The sequence below is a fragment of the Macrobrachium nipponense genome, chromosome 20, assembly GCF_015104395.2.
Source record: "Macrobrachium nipponense isolate FS-2020 chromosome 20, ASM1510439v2, whole genome shotgun sequence".
Lineage (NCBI taxonomy): Eukaryota > Metazoa > Arthropoda > Malacostraca > Decapoda > Palaemonidae > Macrobrachium > Macrobrachium nipponense.
The window spans coordinates 16,415,442-16,437,465 of NC_061089.1; the positions used below are offsets into that span (position 1 = coordinate 16,415,442).

Sequence of the window (22,024 nt, forward strand, 5' to 3'; positions counted from 1 at the left end):
GTATTAACAAGCATAAATTATCATCCCTTAAATTGACCAAACAAAGTTTCGAATGGGTTTATGAAAGAGATTAAATCACTAAATTTATTACAGCGATCAAGTTACAATCGCCTACCACGGCGACCACCCTTTCTTCTGTTGCTGTCTGAGGGTACTGGTGTGACATCCTGTAACAGAAAAGCAGATTATACTAAGCTAAAACCCAAAACAAGATTAATGTTAAAAACCAAATCTAAATTTAAGTACTATAATACAATATAATTTTTTTCCTACCCAAAAAGGTTAAGTATTATAGATCATCATAAGAGAAAATTAAGACAGAAACAGGAAAATGAACTAATTAAGCCTAACAACAGCAAAAATCCACACCAACGAAATTATTACTGTGGTCACATGACTTGCCTTGGGTAGTAATAAACCATTCTTTGTCCTATTCTAGTCTGGGTAGTGTATTACAATGGTTACAGGAGGTTTTTAGTTGGCTAGACTAGCATGATGCTGCTCACAGCATGGCCACTTGACTGACCCAAAGTTACAATACCACAAGCTTCAGAAAAATTTCTCCTATATACAAGCACTGATGGGAATGTGGTGGTGATTTTTCTGCCTCCTAACATGCAAACACCTCCAAATTAAGCAGCAGCACTGCCAAGTGTAGGAAGTAATGTAACTAATCTAAGAAATGAAGTGTGAGATATGTCCAATACTAAATAGATTTAATATCTATGGCAAAATGAGAGGGCATGGATGAAAGCGTTTAGTCAAAGGAATAACATGACAAATAAGAAACTAATTACACTAAGGTGTTATTAAGTGATAACAGCAACTATTTTCAGCCTCAATCTCAATAATAGTAGTAGTATTAGTGTACAGTGCTATATGAGCCTCCCTTATCTCCAGTGAGAGCACGGAGTTCTCGCCATTTGTTAATTTACTGGCTGAAAATGTTTACTTCACGAATAACATGCACTCTTCAGTTGCTTGTATATATGGACAGTATTGCATAGTTCACAAGGTAGATAGACATATGCAACCTTTACATGAGATAGTGCAATAGCCACAACTTGTAAACATTTTGGTTAAAATATGTATATTCAGAAGTGTTGGGTGTGGATGTCAAAGCTTTGCAGGATCTTTCTCATAAGCAGTGTTAATTAATATAATTATAATCTGGAACACAATTTCCTAATTCCTAACAGTGATGATTATAACTAGGACCTCACTGGAGGTATACTCTTTTCAGGCACATTAGGTACCAAGGCATTATTTTGACAACTAACTTTTTCATCTGACTGTAATGCTAAGTCTCACCCTCACTAAGCCTTTTAAAAATCAAGAAATGTTCGGCATATCTTCAATGTACATCCTCCCGCTGGTGTGGTTTTCCCATTGCTATGCATTTCTTGGAAGGTTGCGAAACAACTTTCCAACTCCTTATCAAGTATGCTACAGTTGTCACTTTCACTTCTACAAATATTCCAACATCTCTTACCTCAATACGGCCAATCTTCATGCCAGCACGAGCTAAAGCACGGAGAGCAGACTGGCCACCTGGTCCTGGGGTTTTAGTCTTGTTACCACCAGTGGCACGAATCTTCACATGAAGGGCATTGATGCCAAGTGTCTTGCACTTCTCAGCAACATCCTGAAAAATACATAATAAATGTCCACTAAACACTGTGCAAAAAGCAAAGGACTTAAATTTAAAGATAGAAAGAGGATCACTTCTAAAGTTTAGCATAACTTAAAACTTTACACTGCCTGTTTCAAGACCTTCACTACGAAGAGACATAAAATTGTCACTCCAACTGGGCCATGAATTTCTATAACCTTCTTGGTTACACCAAACACAACAGGGTGCTGGTAGCTGAACTGAAGGTAAATTTTGCATTGAACCACAATACCTCAAATTTAATGATGTAGTAGCTACTTGGCTCTTACAAAAGCCTAATTTTTAATACCTAATTTTCCCTTGAAATGCAGGGATAATTATTTTGCTTAGCCATATAAGATGTCAAGCATATATTAAAGGGTAAAAAACTGTCTGCCACACTCCTAATGTTCTGGTTATTCTCAAGAATTATTCAATGCATTTAAAGAAATGAAGTGCTTTCAAAACGAATACCCCCTCAATGGATTTTCAAAATACTATACCATACATACCTGGGCAGCCAACATAGCAGCATAAGGGGAGGACTCATCTCTGTCAGCCTTTACTTTCTGACCACCAGTTACACGAATAATGGTTTCACGGCCAGACAGATCAGTTACGTGCACAAATGTATCGTTGTAACTGGCATAGATGTGGCACACAGCAAACACATTCTCACCCTCTCTGACTTGAGGACCCAACTGAACTTGGACCTCTTCTTTAGGGGTCTTTCCTTTACGAGGAGCCATGATTTACCTGTGAAAACAGTAATTTTAGATAGAATTAAAATTTTTCATTACCTAATTAAAGTCAACATCTGTAATGTATACCTTATAGTTTAGTATAGAACCTACATGAAATACACAACAGTCAACTTCTAAATTTCAAGATTTGTTTGTGTGGTGTTTTTACGCTACATGGAACCAGTGGTTATTCAGCAATGGAACCAACGGCTTTACACGACTTCTGAACCACGTCGAGAGTGAACTTCTATCATCAGAAATACACATCTCTGACCCCTCAATGGAATGCCTGAGAATTGAACTCACGGCCACCAAGGTGGCAGGCCAAGTCCAAACCAACCACGCCACTGAGGTGCTTAACAATTTCAAGATGATTGTTTCTGTCTCTGTTGCTTTCTTCCCTTGTTACTCCTCACATCCATCTCAACATTCTCATTTCTGCTACATCCATCTTCTCTGTTTTCCTCATACTTGCTGTTTCCGTTCCATTTAACATTGCTAGTCTGACCACTGTCCTACGAAACTTTCCCTTCAATTTCAGAGGGACCTTCTTGTCACAGAAGACCCCTGATGCAGACCTCCAGTTATTCCATCCTACATGAATTCAATCTCTCACCTTTTGGTCCATGCTTCCAATATCCTCTAATACGGACCCTAAGTACCTGAACTTCTGTACTTTCTTTATTTCTTCCCCACCCAATCTTATGCTACTTCCACCTTCCTCAGTAAACTGGAACAATTCCTCTCTCCTCAAGTGCTGCTCTCAACCTCTCCAACCTCCCTTCCAACTCTTCCCTCCCCTCTGAACACAACACAATGTCATCTGCATATAATATGCACCATAGCACTGCTTCTCTAACATCCCTGGTCATTACATCTATCACGATGTTGAAGACAAATGGGCTAAGCACTGACCCCTAGTGTAATCCAACTCCTATCTCAATTCCCTCCATCTCTCCAACACTGCTTCTCACTCTAGTATACACATTCATGTACATCTGAATAATTCTGACATACTTTTCCGGCACCATCTTCTCCCTCAAACATCTCCATGTTTCTTGCCTTGGCACTCTTGACATAGGCCTTTTCAAGGTCTATGAATACCAGATGCAGGTCTCGTTTTTCTCTGAATTTCTCCACCAACTGCCTTATGCAAAATATTCCATCCATTGCAACAGTTTTACTACTAGGTGTATGTGAAAGTATGTATTCTTGACACAGATGCATGCATGCATGCTAACCAACCTCTTTAAGCACTACTACTTACATCCTTTAAACAAAATATTTTCAAATGAGCCAAGTTTTGACATTTTGAACAATGAATTCACAAGAATATTAATTTCTGTTGGGTAATACAGTACAAGTCTGTTTTTACTAAGAAATAAATTACATTTCACAATTAAGGTGCTGTCACACTAGCGAAATTTCCGTTGACTTTTTCTGAGTTTGTCATCGACTTTCCAAAGAAGTCGACGTCATTCCGTGCTCAGGTTGTCACACACATTCTTCTTCATACCGCGGTTGTCGTTGTCAAACGTAAACAAACCATCTGAGCTGTGACTTCCCAGAATGATAAAACAACTATGCTTTATAACACAAAGCAACTAGTGGGTCGTGCTTGCATGTGTTTAATGATGCTGCATAGAATTTAAAAAAAAGTCTTTGGGTTCGGTCCTGGTTAAAAAGACGTGAAAAGATTTATTTAAAAAAATAAGCTGGGGCTACCCTAGATAGGCTATTTGTAACCTTGTTTACACAACCACAGTAGACTGTATTATAAATTAAGCTAGAGAAACTGCAAAAATTTTAAAAGATTTGCTTATATATTATTTGCAAAAAAAAAAAAAAAAAAAAAGTGGGAGCAGGCCTAGGCTGTATAACAATCCGACATTCACTATAGGCTATACCATGCTTATCTGTACAAAGATCAGCAAGTTCAGGAAAGTTTTCCTTGAGTAGCATGGCGATCTCTTGGTAATTTTTTTTCATTTAAGACCCTTTTTCATGACACTATCATGCTTATGGCCCCATAAGCATCGTCTCTTCCCCCATATCTTGACCAAAAACTGTTCTGGCAATCTTGTCCACTGTACCAAGAACTCCATCTTGCATTTGATGACTTGAAATGCGCGCTGTCCGAAATATAAACACAAGAAAGTCGACGGTAGCGATGGGTTGAATTCGATCGGTACCGTTTTCAAAATTCGTGACGACGACACCAGAAAGTCGTCGTCAAAACATGAAAAGTCGACGGAAATTTTGCTAGTGTGACAGCGCCTTTAGACTCCATGCTGTCAAGCCAAGACCCAACCCTTCTCACCAGTAGCCCCTATACAGTAAAATGCTGATAACTAAAGTTCCAAGAGCCAACGGACTTGCTGTTTTGGCCATGATATTACCTTAATTTTGATAGCCGAAAAAACAGTGGGGAATACTAAGCATGTAATGCGAATTAGAAACAAATTAAAGAATGACCATAGCACCACACAAGGTCATGGGGAGTTCTGTAACAACACTGCAACACTATAGAAAGCCAGTGTACCAAAGACCAACAAACCTTCAAGTCTTCTTGATTTTGTGAATTTGGTAATTTGCTCTTGGCATTACGTTATCAAGTAGGTTAGGCAAGTAAGATGGTAAATACTCTAATATGAGAGAAGGTATAGTAAAGGGGTCAAAGAGACTGCAAAGAACTTTGAGTATGCATACATTGCACTGCGTATGGTGCATAACGGCACTATACCTCTCTATGGAGTGTGTATAGGGTAAAACACCACGGAAGGCGGGTCTTATTCACTCGATATTTAATTGGTGAAACAAGAATACAATTGCAACTCTAAGCATACCATTTAAAAGATTGAAGTTTCGTCAAATAATGTGATATATGAAAGCCCCATACGAACTAAAATAAGCATGTGAGCTCTTCGTAAAATATGTTTTCAAGGCAGTTTTGAAATCCAATACGATGGCTACGTTTTGCATGGAAGGTTCTGATCAGTGACGGCCACCATCTTTCCCCAGCCTTCCCAGCACTCATTTGAACAATGTTAGCGTATATATGCAACGTTTATTGATCTTACTCAAGATTGCAGTTGTAATCAGCACAATAAAACAATATTTGTTTCCTATATTAGTGAAAGTATGAAACTTGTTATTCCCGGGGTTATGGTTTGAACTGAATTCATTCTTACCTTGTAATCGGCGGTTTTTATCCTTACTGCCATCACAACTGAAACTCCACAGTGCTTATTTGATTGTTATTATACAGATTTTGGTCTCAGTTCACTCCACATTGCACTTTAAACCCGTTACTGTTGCTGGTTCCTAAGCGCGCGCCACAAACACAGTTACGAACAGCAGACGACGAAACTGCAAAGTTTTATTCCCTAAATTGTTTACTTTACTCGTTATTTAGTTTAAATTTACTTTGTTATTTAAACTTTTAATTTAATTCATGTATATTATCCCGTTTTTGCAACCAAATTACCCCGAAAAATTACAGATATTTCTAAAGTAGATACAATCAAATGTTTCTAACGTTTGCGTACATCTGGCTGCCGAAAACCATAGAGGAACGACCATGGATAAGTGCATAGAGGAACGACTACGGAGAAGTGAATTATATACATATATATTTTTTTTTTTGCTAGCACTTTTAATAATTACAGTCTATATTACGATTTTGAATTTCTTTAATAACCGTATGCCAGAAATAAATGTAACCTTTAATGTTTGCATGCTAAGAATGGCAAAATCATCGTTGCCACATTAGTGGAGGCTTCACACATACGCTGTTTCATTATTATAAAGTTTCCATGAATTCTATTTGTCATAGTAATGCAATAATGATAAAATTGCTTTAATAATTATGTATATATACTTCCAATACATAGCTTAATTTCACCAATATCAACGTTTTGGAGCTTTATACGTGTGTTCGTATCCATTTCTGCATAATGGAGTTTTTGTCTCTTGGTACAAGGACAAGTGTCGTTATTCTTTACGATTAGTGATTCACGATACCCTTATAAATTACAGCACTGGGTGTAATGCACTATAAAAAATCTCGTTCTGATACGAGTGTTCGTTACAGAAATAGGTATTGCCCAAAAACGTGCTTGCACTGTCTCTGAAACCCATAGTAGGTATGCTGCTTAGTTGTCAATCAAGTTTTTTGTAATCAAGTATTTTTTACAAAAAAGCTATTGAATAAATTTGTATTTTTCTCAATCAAAACATATGCCCCTCAATGCTAACTTTCCTCATTTAACGACTTTCTGGTCATTGCAAATTCAGCCCCATAATTTCTTATGGTGCGAAAACAGAGGCGCATCGACCGAAAACGATTGCGTCACACTACGGCGATAATCCGGCAGTAAAACATCTTCATATATCCAAAAAGTAAATAATGAAGATATATATGCGCATTACGATTATACCAATTACATGAAGAGCTGATAATCTCCATGAATAACTGGTAAACTGTTCTGCAAGAAAGTTGAGTAAAGCAATTATTTACAATAGGTACGAAAGTCAAGATGTCGTGACGTCATAATACAGGACTTGAAAGAACGTTCGAATTCCAAAAAATAATTACTTAAATTTGAGTCAGAATCGAGTTACTTTTTCAATAACTAATATTTTCAAATTAATCATCATAAATTTGTAAAATATTGATGTTTTACTATTTAAAAAATTATCGAAGTGCACGCTTCGTCGTCGTCTTCTACAAAACAGTTGTTTACTCGGTGAGGAAAAGTTTACCGTTTGTTGTGATAAAAGTGCCCAGCGTCTGTGGGCACAAGCGGTGTGCGGATTTATCTCAGGAAATGGTTAGTTTATTGACACAAGCGACTCCGTAAACATCAAGATGGCGTCAATCTTCTAGGGTAAAATATCACAGCAGGCCACCTACAATCAACGCTAGCCACCCTCCGAAAAAGTACATTATAACGCGTCCTGACACCGGAGATGGGCATCAGTCGCGACTTCTTGTTGGTGAAAAACGGAGCTAAAGACCTCTACTCTCCTTTCGAAGTAAGTATTTTTTCCAAAGTTAGAAATTAAGGCCAAATTTTAAGATTTAAACAGAGGGTACTGAAAATGGCGCCCACGGCAGTGGAAATCTCACCAAAACGCTTTAGAAATTTTTACTTACAACTAAAAATGTTTCGAAGATTGACGCCATCTCGATGTTTACAGAGTCGCTTGTGTGAACAAACTTTCCATTTCCTGTGATAAATCCGCACACCACTTGTACCCACAGACGCTGGAGCACTTTTATCACAACAATCGAAACACGATTTCTCACCAACAAACAAGCCAGGAGTAAACAGCTGTTTTGGTAGAAGATGACGAGAAGCGTGCTCTTATCTAATTTTTAAATAAGTAATAAAACATCAATATTTTACATATTTATGATGATTAATTTGAAAATATTCGTTATTGAAAAAGTAACTCGACTCTGACTCAAATTTAAGTAATTATTTTTCTGAATTAGAACGTTCTTTTAAGTTCTGTATTATGACATCACGACATCTTGACTTTCGTACCTATTGTAAATAATTGCTATACTCAACTGTCATTGCAGAACAGTTTACCAGTTATTCATGCAGATTGTTATCAGCTATACATGTAATTGTTATAATCGTAATGTGCATATATATCTTTATTATTTACTTTTTGGATATATGAAGATGTTTTACTGCTGGATTATCGCCGTAGTGTGACGCAATCGTTTTCGGTCCATGGGCCTCTGTCTGTTTTCACACCATAAGAAATTATGGGGCCGAATTTGCAATGACCAGAAAGTCGTTAAAAGAGGAAAGTTAGCATTGAGGGGCATATGTTTTGACTGAGAAAAATACAAATTTATTCAATAGCTAGCTTGTAAAAAAATACTTGGTTATAAAAACTTGATTGACAACTAAGCAGCATGTCTACTATGGGTTTCAGAGACAGTGCAAGCACGTTTTTGGGCAATACCTATTTCTGTAACGAACACTCGTAACAGAACAAGATTTTGCTATAGTGCATTACACCCAGTACCGTAATTTATACGGGTATCTTGAATCACTAATCGTAAAGAATAACGACACTTGTCCTTGTACCAAGAGACAAAAACTCCATTATGCAGAAATGGATACGAACACACGTATAAAGCTCCACCTACCCCCCCCCCTCCCCCTCCATCCCTTTTCTTCTTCATTCCTCCGCCTTCCTTTCTCTCTCTCTCTCTCTCTCTCTCTCTCTCTCTCTCTCTGTGCCATTCGGTATGTGTTGACCCTCCAAACTGGGTATAAGACTACACACAAAACGTTGAAATTGGGTGAAATTAGGCTATGTATTGGAAGTATATATACATAAATATTAAAGCATTTTATCATTATTGCATTACTATGACAACTAGAATTCATGGAAACAGTTTATAATAATGGAACGGCGTATGTGTGAAGCCTCCACTAATGTGGCAACGATGATTTTGCCATTCTTAGCATGCAAACATTAAAGGTTACATTTATTTCTGGCATACGATTATTAAAGAAAATTCAAAATACTAATAAAGACTGAAATCAATGAAAAGTGCTAGCAAAAAAAAAAAAAAAAAAAAAAAAAAACAAAAAAAAAAAAAAAAAAAACAAAGTAGTCGTTCCTCATGCACTTTTCCGTATTCGTTCCTCTATGGTTTTCGGCAGCCAGATGTACGAAAACGTTAGAAACATGACAATTTGGTCGAAAATTGCATTTTTCCTAACTATACAAACTGAGGTCCTTTAACAATAAGGAAGTAGCTAGCGGTAGCTGGAACGGTCGTAAGCTTCGAACAAGGGGAGAACGGTAGTTAACTGCTTGTCCGATCGTCGCGCGCCGCGCGACTGGGATGGTAAACAAAATAACTTTTGCTTTTGGCCCATGCAAAATACGCAGAGTGAGGGGTGGCATGAGGAGGGACTTTATGTTAAAGGACCTCAGGTTTGTATAGTTAGGAAAAATGCAATTTTCGACAAATTGTCATTTGTTCCGATACGTAAACACCAAACCCATCGGTCCTTTAACAATAGGAGACTCACTTCTTGGTGGGTGGAATCTGAGTCTTTTGATGAACAGACTGGTGTTCGTCCATCCCTGGAATGCCTCCCTGGTCGTAAGAGCGAGGGAGGGATTCCAAGCCTCTGTCCGATTGATCGGGGTGTGCACCGCAGGATCAATGGGGTCGACCTCTGGCCGAGTACTAAGAGAGAGGCAAGCGTATCTCATTCGTACCAGTCATTGTAAGAACTTTTCCTTACATGAGCAAATGTAAAGTAATGGGTTGTCTCATGTTGGCCTCCACTTTCTCCCCTTGTTGGAGAAAGTGGTGGATATTTACTCCTATCTCTAGTTAAAGAGATAGGATGGAGCTCTGTTGAATAGCTTACCTGCATCGGGACTCCTATCCAGCAAGGTAACGACCGTATCCCTCTGCCCACAGGTAGAGGTAGAAAAAGATGGTGAAGAGAAGCCAGTCACTCTCTCATTCACAGCATTCATTCTCCCAGTCATACCAGAATCGATGCTGTTCTGCCTGCTCGGGTGCTGGGTAAGCTTACACAACGTGTTGAGCAGCCACCACAGGTCCCAAGGAAAAAGTATCCAAGGACTTGTGGGCAATATCCCGAAGGTAGAAGGACGTGAAGGTGGTCTGGTTGGCCCAGACACCTGCCTTCAGGACCTGCGCCACGGAGAAGTTCTTACGGAACGCTAAGGAGGGTCGATACCTCTGACTTCGTGGGATCTCGGACGGAGCGTACGGATGTCGTCGCTACCATCAGCTTCGTACGCTCTCCTGATCACCTCACGTAGCCAGAAAGAAAGCGTGTTGCTTGGAGACTTCTTTCTTGGTGACCCCAGTGCTAACGAAGAGGCGTCGACACTCAGGCCTGAGATGTCGAGTTCTCTTCAGATAGCGCCGTAGCGCCCTCACAGACAAAGCAGCATCTCATCCGCATCGTTATCTGTAAAGTCCAGCAGGGAGGGGATCGTGAAAGACTCGAACCTGTCGTCAGGGATCGACGGATTCTGAGTCTTAGCTACGAAGTTCGGGACGAAATCGAGGCGTCACAGAATTCCCCAGCCTCTGGTAGTGTTTTAACATCATAAGAAACAGGCCATGTAGTTCCCCTACTCTCTTCGCCGATGCCAGGGCCAGCAAGAAGAGGGTCTTGAGGGTCAGATCCCTGTCTGACGACTCTCGGAGTTGGCTCGAACGGTGCTCGAGTCAGACTCCTAAGGACGAGAGTCACGTCCCACCGCAGGGGCTTGAGTTCCCTGGGTGGGCAAGACCTTTCGAAGCTCCTCATTAGCAAGGATATCTCGAAACGAATTCGTGATGTCCAGTCCCCCTCAGTTTAGGACGAGAGCCAGAGCGGCTCTATATCCCTTAACTGTGGGTACTGAGAGGAGCTTCTCTCGGCGAAGAAACACGAGGAAATCCGCTACCTGCTGAAGAGTGGCTCTGAGAGGAGACAAACCCTGTCTACGACACCAACCACAGAAGACGGCCCACTTCCCCTGGTACACAGCTGCAGAGGGACTGTCTGACGTGTCCCAGCCATCTCTGTTGCTGCGCTACGAGAAAAGCCTCTCGTTCGCAAGAGATGGTGGATAACAGCCAGCCGTGAAGTTGAAGGGACTGGACTGCGCGGTGGTACCGTTCTACGTGTGGCTGGGCTAGAAGGTTGTGTGCCAGTTGGGTAGCTCTCGGTGCGTCTGCAAGAAGAGCCAACAGGTCCGGATACCAAACGGCTTGAGGCCGTTTGGGAGCCACAGGATCATTCTGAGATTGGGAGTGACCAGCGCTCGACTGATCACTTTCCGAATCAGACAGAAGGAGGAAAGGCGTAAGCGAAGAGGTTGTCCCAGGGGTGTTGGGAGAGCGTCCTCTGCAGCTGCCCATGGGTCCGGCACGGCCGAGAAGAACACCTGGATCTTCCTGTTGTGCCGGGTGGCGAACAGGTCTACGGACCCGGTCGCCCCCACAGGTTGAAGAGCCTTTCCGCCACATCTTGGTGTAGAGACCATTCGGTCCCTATCACCTGATCCCGACGGCTGAGCTTGTCCGCTACTACATTCCTCTTGCCTGGAATGTAGCGTGCTGACAGCTCTATCGAGTGAGCCGTGGCCACTCGTGCACCTGCCACCGTCAAACTGATGGAGCGGAAGAGACACTAGCCCCCCCTGCTTGTTGACATATGCCACTACTGTGGTGTTGTCGCACATCAAACACCATGAGTGTCCCACCAAGCGGTCCCGAAACTCTTGGAGAGCGTTGAACGCCGCCTTGAGTTCCAGGACATTGATGTGAAGGTGCTTCTCGTGATGGTCCCACACACCTGCAGTCAGCAACTCCTCCAGGTGTGCGCCCCATCCCTCGGTCGATGCGTCTGAGAACAGAAGCATCTCCGGGGGGGGAGTGCGTGGGCATGGGCACTCCTCTTAAGAGGTTCTTGTCGTCGAGCCACCAGGCTAGGTCCTGCCTCACCTTGTCCGTGATAGCCACGGGAAAGTAAGGAGGATCCTTGGCCTGAGACCAACTCTCCCTTAGCCTCCACTGGAGAGACCGCAGGTGAAGACGCCCGTGAGGGACTGGGACTTCTCGAGTGACGACAGATGGCCGATCACGACTTGCCATTGCTGTGCTGCCTGTTTTTGTCCTGCCGTGACAGGAACCGGCGGGCTGCCTCCCTGAATTTGCTGATACGCAAGTCTGCGGGAAAGACTTGCCCTGCTACCCCGTATCTATCAGCATACCCAGGTACTTCCATCTCTGCTTGGGTTCGAGATCGGACTTCTCGTAGTTTATCACGATCCCCAGATCGCGACAGAACTTGAGGAGTCGATCTCTGTCCTGGTAGCAACTGCGAGCGGGAGCTCGCCAGGACCAGCCAATCGTCGAGATACCTCAGAAGACGTATCCCGTTCGAATGGGCCCAAGCCGACACCAGAGTGAACACTCGCGTGAACACCTGTGGGGCGGTTGAGAGACCGAAACAAAGTGCCTGAATTGGTACACCGTCCCGCGAAGATGAAGCGGAGGTACTTTCTGGAGGATGATGGATGGGTATTGAAAAATACGCGTCCTTCAAGTCCACCGAAAGCATGAAATCGTTCCCCCTGATTGAGTCGAGCACTGAGCGTGCCGACTCCATCGTGAACCGCGTCGTGCGAACGAAGCGGTTCAGGGGAGAGAGGTCTATCACCGGGCGCCAGCCCCCCGATGCCTTCTCCACTAGGAAGAGGCGGCTGTAGAAGCCTGGTGACTGGTCCTCCACGATTTCTACAGCTCGTTTCGCCAGCATGGTCTTGATCTCCTGTCGAAGAGCGTTGTCCTTTGCTGATCCCCGAACATAGGACTGTAGATGGACCGGTTTGGAGATGAGGGGGGGCCGAGACTCGAAGGGTAGTAGATATCCCTCCCGAAGGACGTCTACTATCCCAGTTCTCGGCGCCGTAGCGCTGGCCAAGTCGCCCAATGGCTCGCCAGGGCCACCCCCCCCACTTCCGGCAGCAGGTGAGGGGGAACGCCGTCCCTAGCGTTTCCCTCCTCGTTTCGACTTCTTTCCCAACACCTCCTCGGGGAAAGGAGGGCTGGGAGGAGGGCTGGTTGCAGGCCGGTCCTCTCGCAGAAGTCGAAACAACTGGAGTCTTCACACGGGGTTTGGACGGTGCAACCGTCTTTCGCCGCCGTGGAAGCGCTAGCCAAGCTCTTTGGTTTGGCCGCAGTTACTCGAGGTTGCCCAGAAACCTTCGAGACTGCCCTGGTGAACTAAGCGGTCACTCTCGTCAGTGCGCCGCCGTTCCACCGCAGCGTCCACCATCTCTCCAGGAAAGAGAGCTGGGGAACTCCTAAGAGGTCCATTTCTTAGCCCGAGTGCCGCCTGCACGCCCAGCCCCCTTGGTCACTCGGGTAAGGACTGCGTCCCTACGCCGAAGAACCAAGTTGGCCCACAGGTTAGCAGTCTGATGGGCGAGGTAAGAGATTGCTCTTCCTCCAGACTGGCACAGTCTCCTAAAAGAAGCGTCGTCTTCGAGAGCAGAACTCCCGGAGCCGGCCGCTACCTTGGATATTGTGAGGGACCACAAATCCAACCAGGAAACTGCCTGGAATGCTGCCATAGCGGTAGATTCCAGGGCAAGTGCCTCCTGCTGCGAGAACCATAGGTTCTCCGACAGGAGCTGCTGCAGGGACACACCTGGAGTCAGCCTCGCTAACTCCGGGTAACCTGTTTCGGCAGTATCGGGTCTTCTGATGGCACGTAGAAACGCCTCTGCCGCTGTAGAGGAGGAGGAAGCAGCTTAGAGGACCGTCCGGATTTTAGCGAGTCCTCCGTCCTGAGACGAGATTCTCCACCTGATCCAGGACTGAGTCCGCAAGCTCTGATCGTGGCAACCCCATCATCATTTTGGGCTCCCTCTTGGGACCCCAAAATGACTCGAGGCCGGGACGTGGGCTCCGATGGTGGTAGCGGCGATCCTTCCGCGAGGCCATTATGCAGACGCATCAGCTTAATGACTTCCGCGAAGTCCTCTGTATCTCGGGGTCGTCACAGCGTCTTGTGGAGTAGGACCGTCCAGTCCCTCCAACAAGAGCATATTCCTCGATACTCTCCTCCTTCAGAAGGAGGAACAGCGACAGACCCCTGACGGTCCGCCCTCCAACTACTTGCGCGTACGTCCTGGTCGGTCCTAAGACCGTGCCTGAGCCGTACGGCGTCATAGCCGGGTCACGAGCGGCGCACCTCTCGTGATCGATCCTTGGTACCTCGCTCCTCCGTTTAGCCCGAGGAGGTTGAAGGTATAGGAGAGGCAGACCTGACGCTCCCCCACACGCTCGCTGGCAGGACCAGCGTGCGTAGAGGGCTGCTGCCGATCGTCAACCCGCGGTGACGGTCTAGCAGTAGGCCTAGCGTCGCCGCTCGCCTGGGGCGATTGGCCTCGGCTGAGAACGTCGAGACCGCTCTCTAGCGTCAGGCGGGAGCTGCCGCTGGTCACCGTCTCCCGCCCGTCCCATCGGGGAGCGGCGGACGGGTGACCTGCTGGCTCCCTTTCGCGTCGAGACCGGCCAGCGTCCTCTCGGCGCGTCAAACCGCTGGTACCAGCCGTGGCTGGTACCGGCGCCGGGGGTGGGGACTCCTTCCTCGCCTCAACCCGTGGCCGGTCCAGTGACCGTCACGTCAGCCCGAGCAGCCGGTTGGTCGCTGCGAGAGCGTCCACTGGGCCTGGCGAGAGTCGTGTGCACGACTCTCGCCAGTCTTCTGCTCCGTGCCGCTGTCTTGACGGCGAGCGAGCTCGGTCGTCGAAACTTTGGCTGGACGGTCCTCTTTAGAAGAGCGTCCACTCGGTGCTTCTCGCGACGAGAAGCAGCCGAGACGGAACCTGGTTTAGCGGCAGAACCACTAGCCACCAGGTGAGGACGCACCAGCCGAGGCTGATGCACCTCTGGTCCCCGTCGACTTCTTCTTTGCAGAAGAAGCGACGGCCCCGCACCCGAAGGAACAGGAGGACCAGCAGAAGAGCTCCCCAGCTCGCCTGAGCGAGCCGGGCCCTTAGAAGATCCCGAAGGAGTCTTCTTAGGGGGGGAGGAGGCAACCTTCTTCTTCTTCGGCTGTTTGGCCTTAGAAGTCGAAGGGGAAGGAGAGGCAGCAGACGACGAAGAAGACGATGAAGACGATGACGACACCTTCATTCCTCTTCCTCTTCTTCTTCGCCAGGCTCCGCAGGACAGACGTCAGGTCTTCCATCCAGGAGGGAGCCGGGGCAGTTGCCGAAGCAACAGGGCCCGACTGCACCTGTCCGGAAGGACCTGAGACTGTTACAGCAACACCAGCAGCGGGTGGGGGAACGGCAGGAACAGGTCCGGGAACAGCAGGAACAGCAGGAACATCTGAAAGGTAATGTGTACCTGAAAGGGAAAGAGTCGCTGGAGCGGCCACAGGTACGGCAGGCACGGCAGGTACTACGGGAGAGCCAGGCGTCCTGTCGACAGTCATCGTCATCCGTGCACTGGCGGCAGGTCCAGGGGGGTACTCTTGGGGCAGCGGGAAGTCGGGGTCGGCAAAGGAAAAAATCCAGGTGGTGGTGGCATCGTCCTCTTTGGAACGGCGGCAATTGGTTTTTGTACTGCCACCGTGGGTGTCACCGACATTATATGAGGCGTATATACAAGATGTGGTGGCATCTCATACGCAGGGGTAGTTAATGTGGTCGTCGTGGTGGTCACCGCACCATGAGTGACCACGGCCGACCCCGCCAACCGCTGTAGCAACCCCTGGATGCTGGGCACTCCCTGCAGTCCCAGCGACTCCCACACCTGTCCCAAGTCGTCCTTCGCTGCTGGCACACCTGCGGAAGCAACAGTCGGGTTAATAGAGGGGCTTTCCCGCGCCTGGGGGGCGAAATACCCCCCCCAGAGCGGACAGAAGACCCCGAATACAACTGTACGTCCGGGTAGCGGGCGCCCTCCTCCACACTCGACGGATCGAGAGAGGAAAAGGACTCCGCTACCCCCCCCGCAGGGGAAGGCGCAAACCGTGGGGGTGGCCGGGGGAGGCAGGAAAGAGGACGAAGTGTCCGTCACCAAAGGAGTCCCACTGGACTTTCCGATGACTTCTTGGCCGGCCTAAGTCTCTTCCTGCCCTCGTACAGCACCCACTGCGCCTCGGACCAATTCATACAAACCATACATGGCTCGTTGCGAGAGCACTCTCGCCCTCGACAACGAGAACAAACCTCGTGGGGGTCCACCTCCACAAAAGACCTGAACCCCCCACATTTACGTCCCTCCAGCCCGGGACACACTCTACGGGCGACTGGAGGGCGCGGTGAAATCTCAATCTCCTCTAATTCACTCATTGCACATCAATTGAATAGAGAAAAAAGTACTTACAATCACTCCTGATATACAGAAAGAGAAAACAAATACTCAAAGATGAAGCAAACGACAAGCGGGCAGAGCGATGGCGAACACGTCCTTCCCACACACACCTGGCCGAAAGCAAAAGTGATTTGTTTACCTCCCAGTCGCGCGGCGCGCGACGATCGGACAAGCAGTTAACTACCGTTCTCCCCTTGTTCGAAGCTTACGACCGTTCCAGCTGCCGCTAGCTACTTCCTATTGTTAAAGGACCGATGGTTTGTATTACGTATCGGAACAAATTTGATTTTATCTACTTTAGAAATATCTGTAATTTTTCGGGGTAATTTGGTTGCAAAAAAGGGATAATATACATGAATTAAATCAAAATTTTTAAATAACAAAGTAAATTTAAACTAAATAACGAGTAAGTAAACAGTTAGGGAATAAACTTTGCAGTTCGTCGTCTGCTGTTCGTAATTGTGTTTATGGCGCGCGCGCTTAGAAACCAGGAACAGCAATGGGTTTAAAGTGCAATGTGGAGTGAACTGAGACCAAAATGTGTATAATAACAATCAAATAAGCACTGTGGAGTTTCAGTTGTGATGGCAGTAAGGATAAAAACCGCCGATTACAAGGTAAGAATGAATTCAGTTCAAACCATAACCCCGGGAATAACAAGTTTCATACTTTCACTAATATAGGCAACAAAATGTTGTTTTATTGTGCTGATTACAACTGCAATCTTGAGTAAGATCAATAAACGTTACATATATACGCTAACATTGTTCAAATGAGTGCTGGGAAGGCTGGGGAAAGATGGTGGCCGTCACTGATGAGAACCGTCCATGCAAAACGTAGCCGCCATATTGGATTTCAAAACTGCCTTGAAAACATATTTTACGAAGAGCTCACATGCTTATTTTAGTTCGTATGGGGCTTTCATATATCACAATATGTTGACAAAACTTCAGTCTTTTAAATGGTATGCTTAGAGTTGCAATTGTATTCTTGTTTCACCAATTAAATATAGAGTGAATAAGACCCGTCCACCGTGATGAGGGTTGGCCTGTCGTGATATTCTACCCTAAATACCTCGAGTTGTAAGTAAAAATGTTGAATGCGTTTTGATGAGATTTGCACTACGTTTGAGACCGTTTTCAGTACCCTCTGTTTAAATCTTAAAATTTGGCCTTAATTTCTAACTTTGGAGAAATACTTTACTTTGAAAGGAGAGTAGAGGTCTTAGATCCGTTTCTCACCAACAACAAGTCGCGACTGATGCCCATCTCCGGTGTCAGGACGCGTTATAATGTACTTTTTCGTAGGGTGGCAAGCGTTGATTGTAGGTGGCCTGTTTGGCCTGCCGTGGTGTTTTACCCTATTGAATTTGTTCAATATAGGTATTGACTTTTCCACAAGTTGTCCCAGCTTCTCTGCTTTAGTCACATGCTTGCATTCTTGGTCCTTAGTGTATGTTCTTCAGCAGAATATCATTGCAAATGCAAATACAAGTTTGTAATGCATACTACTATTTTCAAATTCTCAATGACTTCGGGAACCAAAGTTAGGACTTTTGGTAAACCAGCATGGATAATAGTACAGATAATTTTTACATCACACAATGAGAAACAGTGATGTAAATGTCCTATGATGTTTATGGTGGCCACTGTCAGTTTGGCTAGTACAGGTGGAGGTTGGAGTGGAGACTACTCTAGTGGTGAAATTTATTAAATACTCCTACCCTAAACAATGAGAAAAAAAAAAAAATCTAAGAATTTGAATTTATCATCGCTAATGGGGTTTCTTCGCTTTTCCCCCTTTATACCATTACACTAAGGAGTATGATTAAATTACTACATACCTATATGTCAAAAAGTTAAATTTACATAAAATCCTATAGTAGTATAGTTAACCCTCTTACGCCGATTGGACGTATTAAACGTCGAGTTCAAAATGTCTCCCGTATGCCGATTGGACGTATCATACGTTGGCTCAAAAAAGTTTTTTTAAAAATTCGCGGAAAAATACTTATAGGCCTTACCAGCCGAAAAACTTTTGTATCACGCGCCTTGGGGATGCTGGGAGTTCACGGATCAAGGCATTGTTTTGTTTACAATCGCTACGCAGGCGCGCAAGCGCGAATTTCTTTCTTATCGCACTAAAAAAGTATCAGTGACACATCTCGGAAATTATTTCGTCACTTTGACATAATTATTGCACCATTTTAAATTATCCTTTACATGAATATTATATATTGAAAATGTGCGCAATTTCATGCACAATACAACTAAAAAATACTCATGATTGTAGCTTTTATCAGTTTGAAATATTTTCATATAAATAACGATAAGTGCAAAAATTTCAACCTTCGGTCAACTTTGAATCTACAGAATGGTCGAGAAAACGCAATTGTAAGCTAAAACTCTTACATTATAGTAATATTCAATCATTTGCCTTCATTTTGCAACAAATTGGACGGCTCTAGCACAATATTTCGATTTATGGTGAATTTATGAAAAAACTTTTTCCTTACGTTCGTGCGATAACTCTTCCGATAAATTTTTCGTGCGATTGTCCTAATGTTTGCACCCTTTTAAAATTTGCCGTTACATAAAGTTTTATATATGGAAATGTGCGCAATTTCCTGCACAATACAACAAAAAAACAACCAATGGTTGTAGCTTTTATCAGTTTTGAAATATTTTCATATAAATAACGTTAAGTGCAAAAATTTTCAACTTTCGTCAAGGTCAACTTTGACTCTACCGAAATGGTCGAAAAACGCAATTGTAAGCTAAAACTCTTATATTCTAGTAATATTCAATCATTTACTTCATTTTGCAACGACTTGGAAGTCTCTAGCACATATTTCGATTTATGGTGAATTTATGAAAAAAAAAAACATTACGTTCGCGCGGTAACTCCGAAAAATCAGAATTTTTTTGTGCGATTGTCGAAATGTTTGCACCATTTAAAATTAGCGGTTACATAAAGTTTATATATGAAAATGTGCGTAATTTCATGTAGAATACAACTAAAAATGATTGAAGGTTGTATCTTTTCTCTTTTTTCGAAATATTTGCATATAAATCACGATAAAATAGAAAAAAAAACCACGTTCGGTCAAATTTGACTCTACCGAAATAGTTGAAAAACGCAATGTAAGCTAAACTCTTAACGGCCTAGTAATATTCTGTCATTTTTCTTCATTTGAAACAAATTTGAAGTCTCTAAAACAATATTGTGATTTATGGTGAATTTTGAAAAATATATTTACCTTCACTCCGCGCGCCGATTCGCGGCCGCAAGTCTCCGAATACGTACATGGCATTATCCTAATATTTGCTCCTTTTTCATATTAGCCTTTTATAGAGTTTCATATATCAAAATATGCAAGTTCATGAGAATACAATAAAAAATAATTGAAGGTTGTAGCTTTTTCCATCTTCGAAATATGTCCATATAAAAAAATATATATATTAAAAATTTCGACATTCGGTCAAATTTAACTCGTCCGAAATGGTCGAAATCTGCAATTCTAATCTAAACTCTTACAGTATCGTAATATTCAATCATTTGTCTTAATTTTGAAACAAATTGGAAGTCTCTAGAACATTATTTAGAATTACGGTGAATTTTTGAAAAATAACATTTTTTTACGTCCGCTCGTTACGAACAATTCGTACATCATTTTGTGATAATATTTTTCCGGTGTTGCTGTTTTATTGTTTTACAATGTATTATATATCAAAATGATCGCAATTTAGTGTACAATACAACGCAAAAAAAAGTAACTGGTTAGCTTTGACCGTTTTCTGCACAGCGTGATTTGAATACAATTATGTATGAATTTTTTTTTTTTCGCTATCATATATCGCATTATTTACATATGATAATGATATTATTTTTCATTTCTGATGGTTGCATTATAAACTTCAGGCAATGACAAAAAAAAAGGAGCCAAAAATGAATCTTAATCTTCAAAAGTACGCGCGCTGTAATTTTTTTGAAAAAATTATTTTTTTCCACTTCTGCGCTCACTCCAAACCAGGCCCGGCATACGGAGAGGTTTTGATTTTTAGGGCTCCGGCGTAAGAGGGTTAACTACTAAGTTTTTCATACCGAACTGTAGGCTTAATGGCTTAAAAGCAAGAACAGAATAAAATGCCAACCTATCAGAGACAACACTAACCAAAATGAAAACAGTAGCAAAAAAGGGACATTTCAGTGACAGCCAGTAGTTTTAACTGCTAAAATTTCAAGGCCAGACACAGTAAAATGACAATTTAATTATAGCCTAATTTCTGGTCAACTACCAAGCCTGTTCAAGATTTAATTTTCTCAAGCACCTCAGTTCATCTACGTAACGAGTAGGGGGGGGAAATGATTAGGTAGTTAAGTGATTTTACTCAAAATGCACAAATGTCATGAGGTGTAAGGTAGCAGTATGCCGAGTAGGGAGAAGGGGATATTCAGCATTACTAAAAGCCCTGGAGAGGTCATGACACAGAGCTCCCCTGAGTTAGGTTAGGAAGGTAGGGTCTGGCTAGGTCAGGAGATGGTAGGCTATTCTAGTTAAAGTTAGGATATCAATCGCCTCCTTGCTCTGCATCTGGTCCGTGCGAGCCTATGCTGAAGCTCTTGAACATTCCAATCTGGTTCCTTGTGGTACCAGTTATCTACAATTTTACCATGGTAACAGCTAGACTACTGCACGGCAGTTCCTCACACACCTCATTCCATTAGCCAGTGCATGAACTGCATTTGGAGGCTCCAGTGTCAGTGTCTATGCGCGGTACCCAAAATGAGATTAACCCTTGTAGGAACGCTACACTGTCTACAACAAAGTGACTCGGGGATTACAAAACTAGCACAAAATGCCTTGAAGTCAGGTGGGATAACACACATATTGACCAAGAGGCACAACACACCTTGCATTAGCCTAGGGTATGCGTGACAACTAATCCAAGTCTACTTTCAGAAAGTAGCCTATGCACAAGTCACGTCAACCTTAATAAAAAATTACACTAACATTGCTGGGCGTGCCTCAAATTGCTTGACTCACTTACTAAATGCAAAGTCTACTATAAATTTCATCGCTCGCGATCTACCATGACTTGTCGTCAGATGACAACACATGCTAAAGTAAACACCGGTTTCAACGTCAACGGCAAAAGACTACATGTATAAAATTTTATACGATGACGTTAGTACCCATACTTCTATGTGTTATAGAAGCTTAATTCACAATAACAGGCTCCCGCAAAATATTATACTGCATGGGAACTAAAGTGTGTGTCGCATTGAGAAACCGACACGAAGCCAGTGAACAAAGTCGTCGTTATTTACCAAATGAATCGGCAAATGGATGCCCTAGCAACAATCACACACGTAGCTGGAATTTGCCATATACCCTCTTTTAATATTACAAGGACTAAATACACTTACAACACAGGATTACTCGTAATATGTACGATACGTTTAGAAACAAAATTCTCTACACACCTCTTCGACACAGAGGACTCGGGAAGGAAATAATGCTGGAATTGTTTAGGTACACCTAAACTTTTCCTGAAAGGTTTTATTCTTCAAAAATTATTTCTCTTTCTTTAGATTTCACTTTAAAAATTTTCACAATCGCCCTAATTTTATATTAGAGTAATGAGTATTTTTAAAATGTTTTTCCATTATTAACATTCCACAAATGTAATTGTTTATAAGTACTGTTTTGCAATA

At 43.5% G+C, this 22,024-nt stretch overlaps 1 protein-coding gene across 2 annotated transcripts; it reads right to left on the reverse strand.

Moving 5' to 3' along the window:
- Window positions 1-70: 70 nt before the first annotated feature.
- Window positions 71-21,944, reverse strand: LOC135222498 (small ribosomal subunit protein uS11). 2 transcript variants are annotated; one of them, XM_064260584.1, is made up of 4 exons: window positions 21,794-21,944; window positions 2,164-2,407; window positions 1,493-1,645; window positions 71-167 (listed from the first exon to the last, which is right to left on the reverse strand). In XM_064260584.1, the coding sequence occupies exons 2-4, from the start codon at window positions 2,398-2,400 to the stop codon at window positions 102-104; spliced, it is 456 nt and encodes a 151-aa protein (XP_064116654.1). In that variant the 5' UTR covers window positions 2,401-2,407; window positions 21,794-21,944; the 3' UTR covers window positions 71-101. The 2 variants fall into 2 exon arrangements, with proteins under 2 accessions (XP_064116654.1, XP_064116661.1); XM_064260591.1 differs by having other exon boundaries at window positions 21,737-21,822.
- Window positions 21,945-22,024: the final 80 nt, after the last annotated feature.

Bases quoted from the DNA above. Each gene is read 5' to 3' on its own strand.
- LOC135222498 (XM_064260584.1), bottom strand. From the start codon at position 2,400: ATGGCTCCTCGTAAAGGAAAGACCCCTAAAGAAGAGGTCCAAGTTCAG. The intron at 1,646-2,163 runs GTATGTATGGTA...TGTATTTTTCAG, and splicing joins CTGCTATGTTGGCTGCCCAG to GATGTTGCTGAGAAGTGCAA. The intron at 168-1,492 runs GTAAGAGATGTT...TTTCTGTTACAG, and splicing joins TGAAGATTGGCCGTATTGAG to GATGTCACACCAGTACCCTC.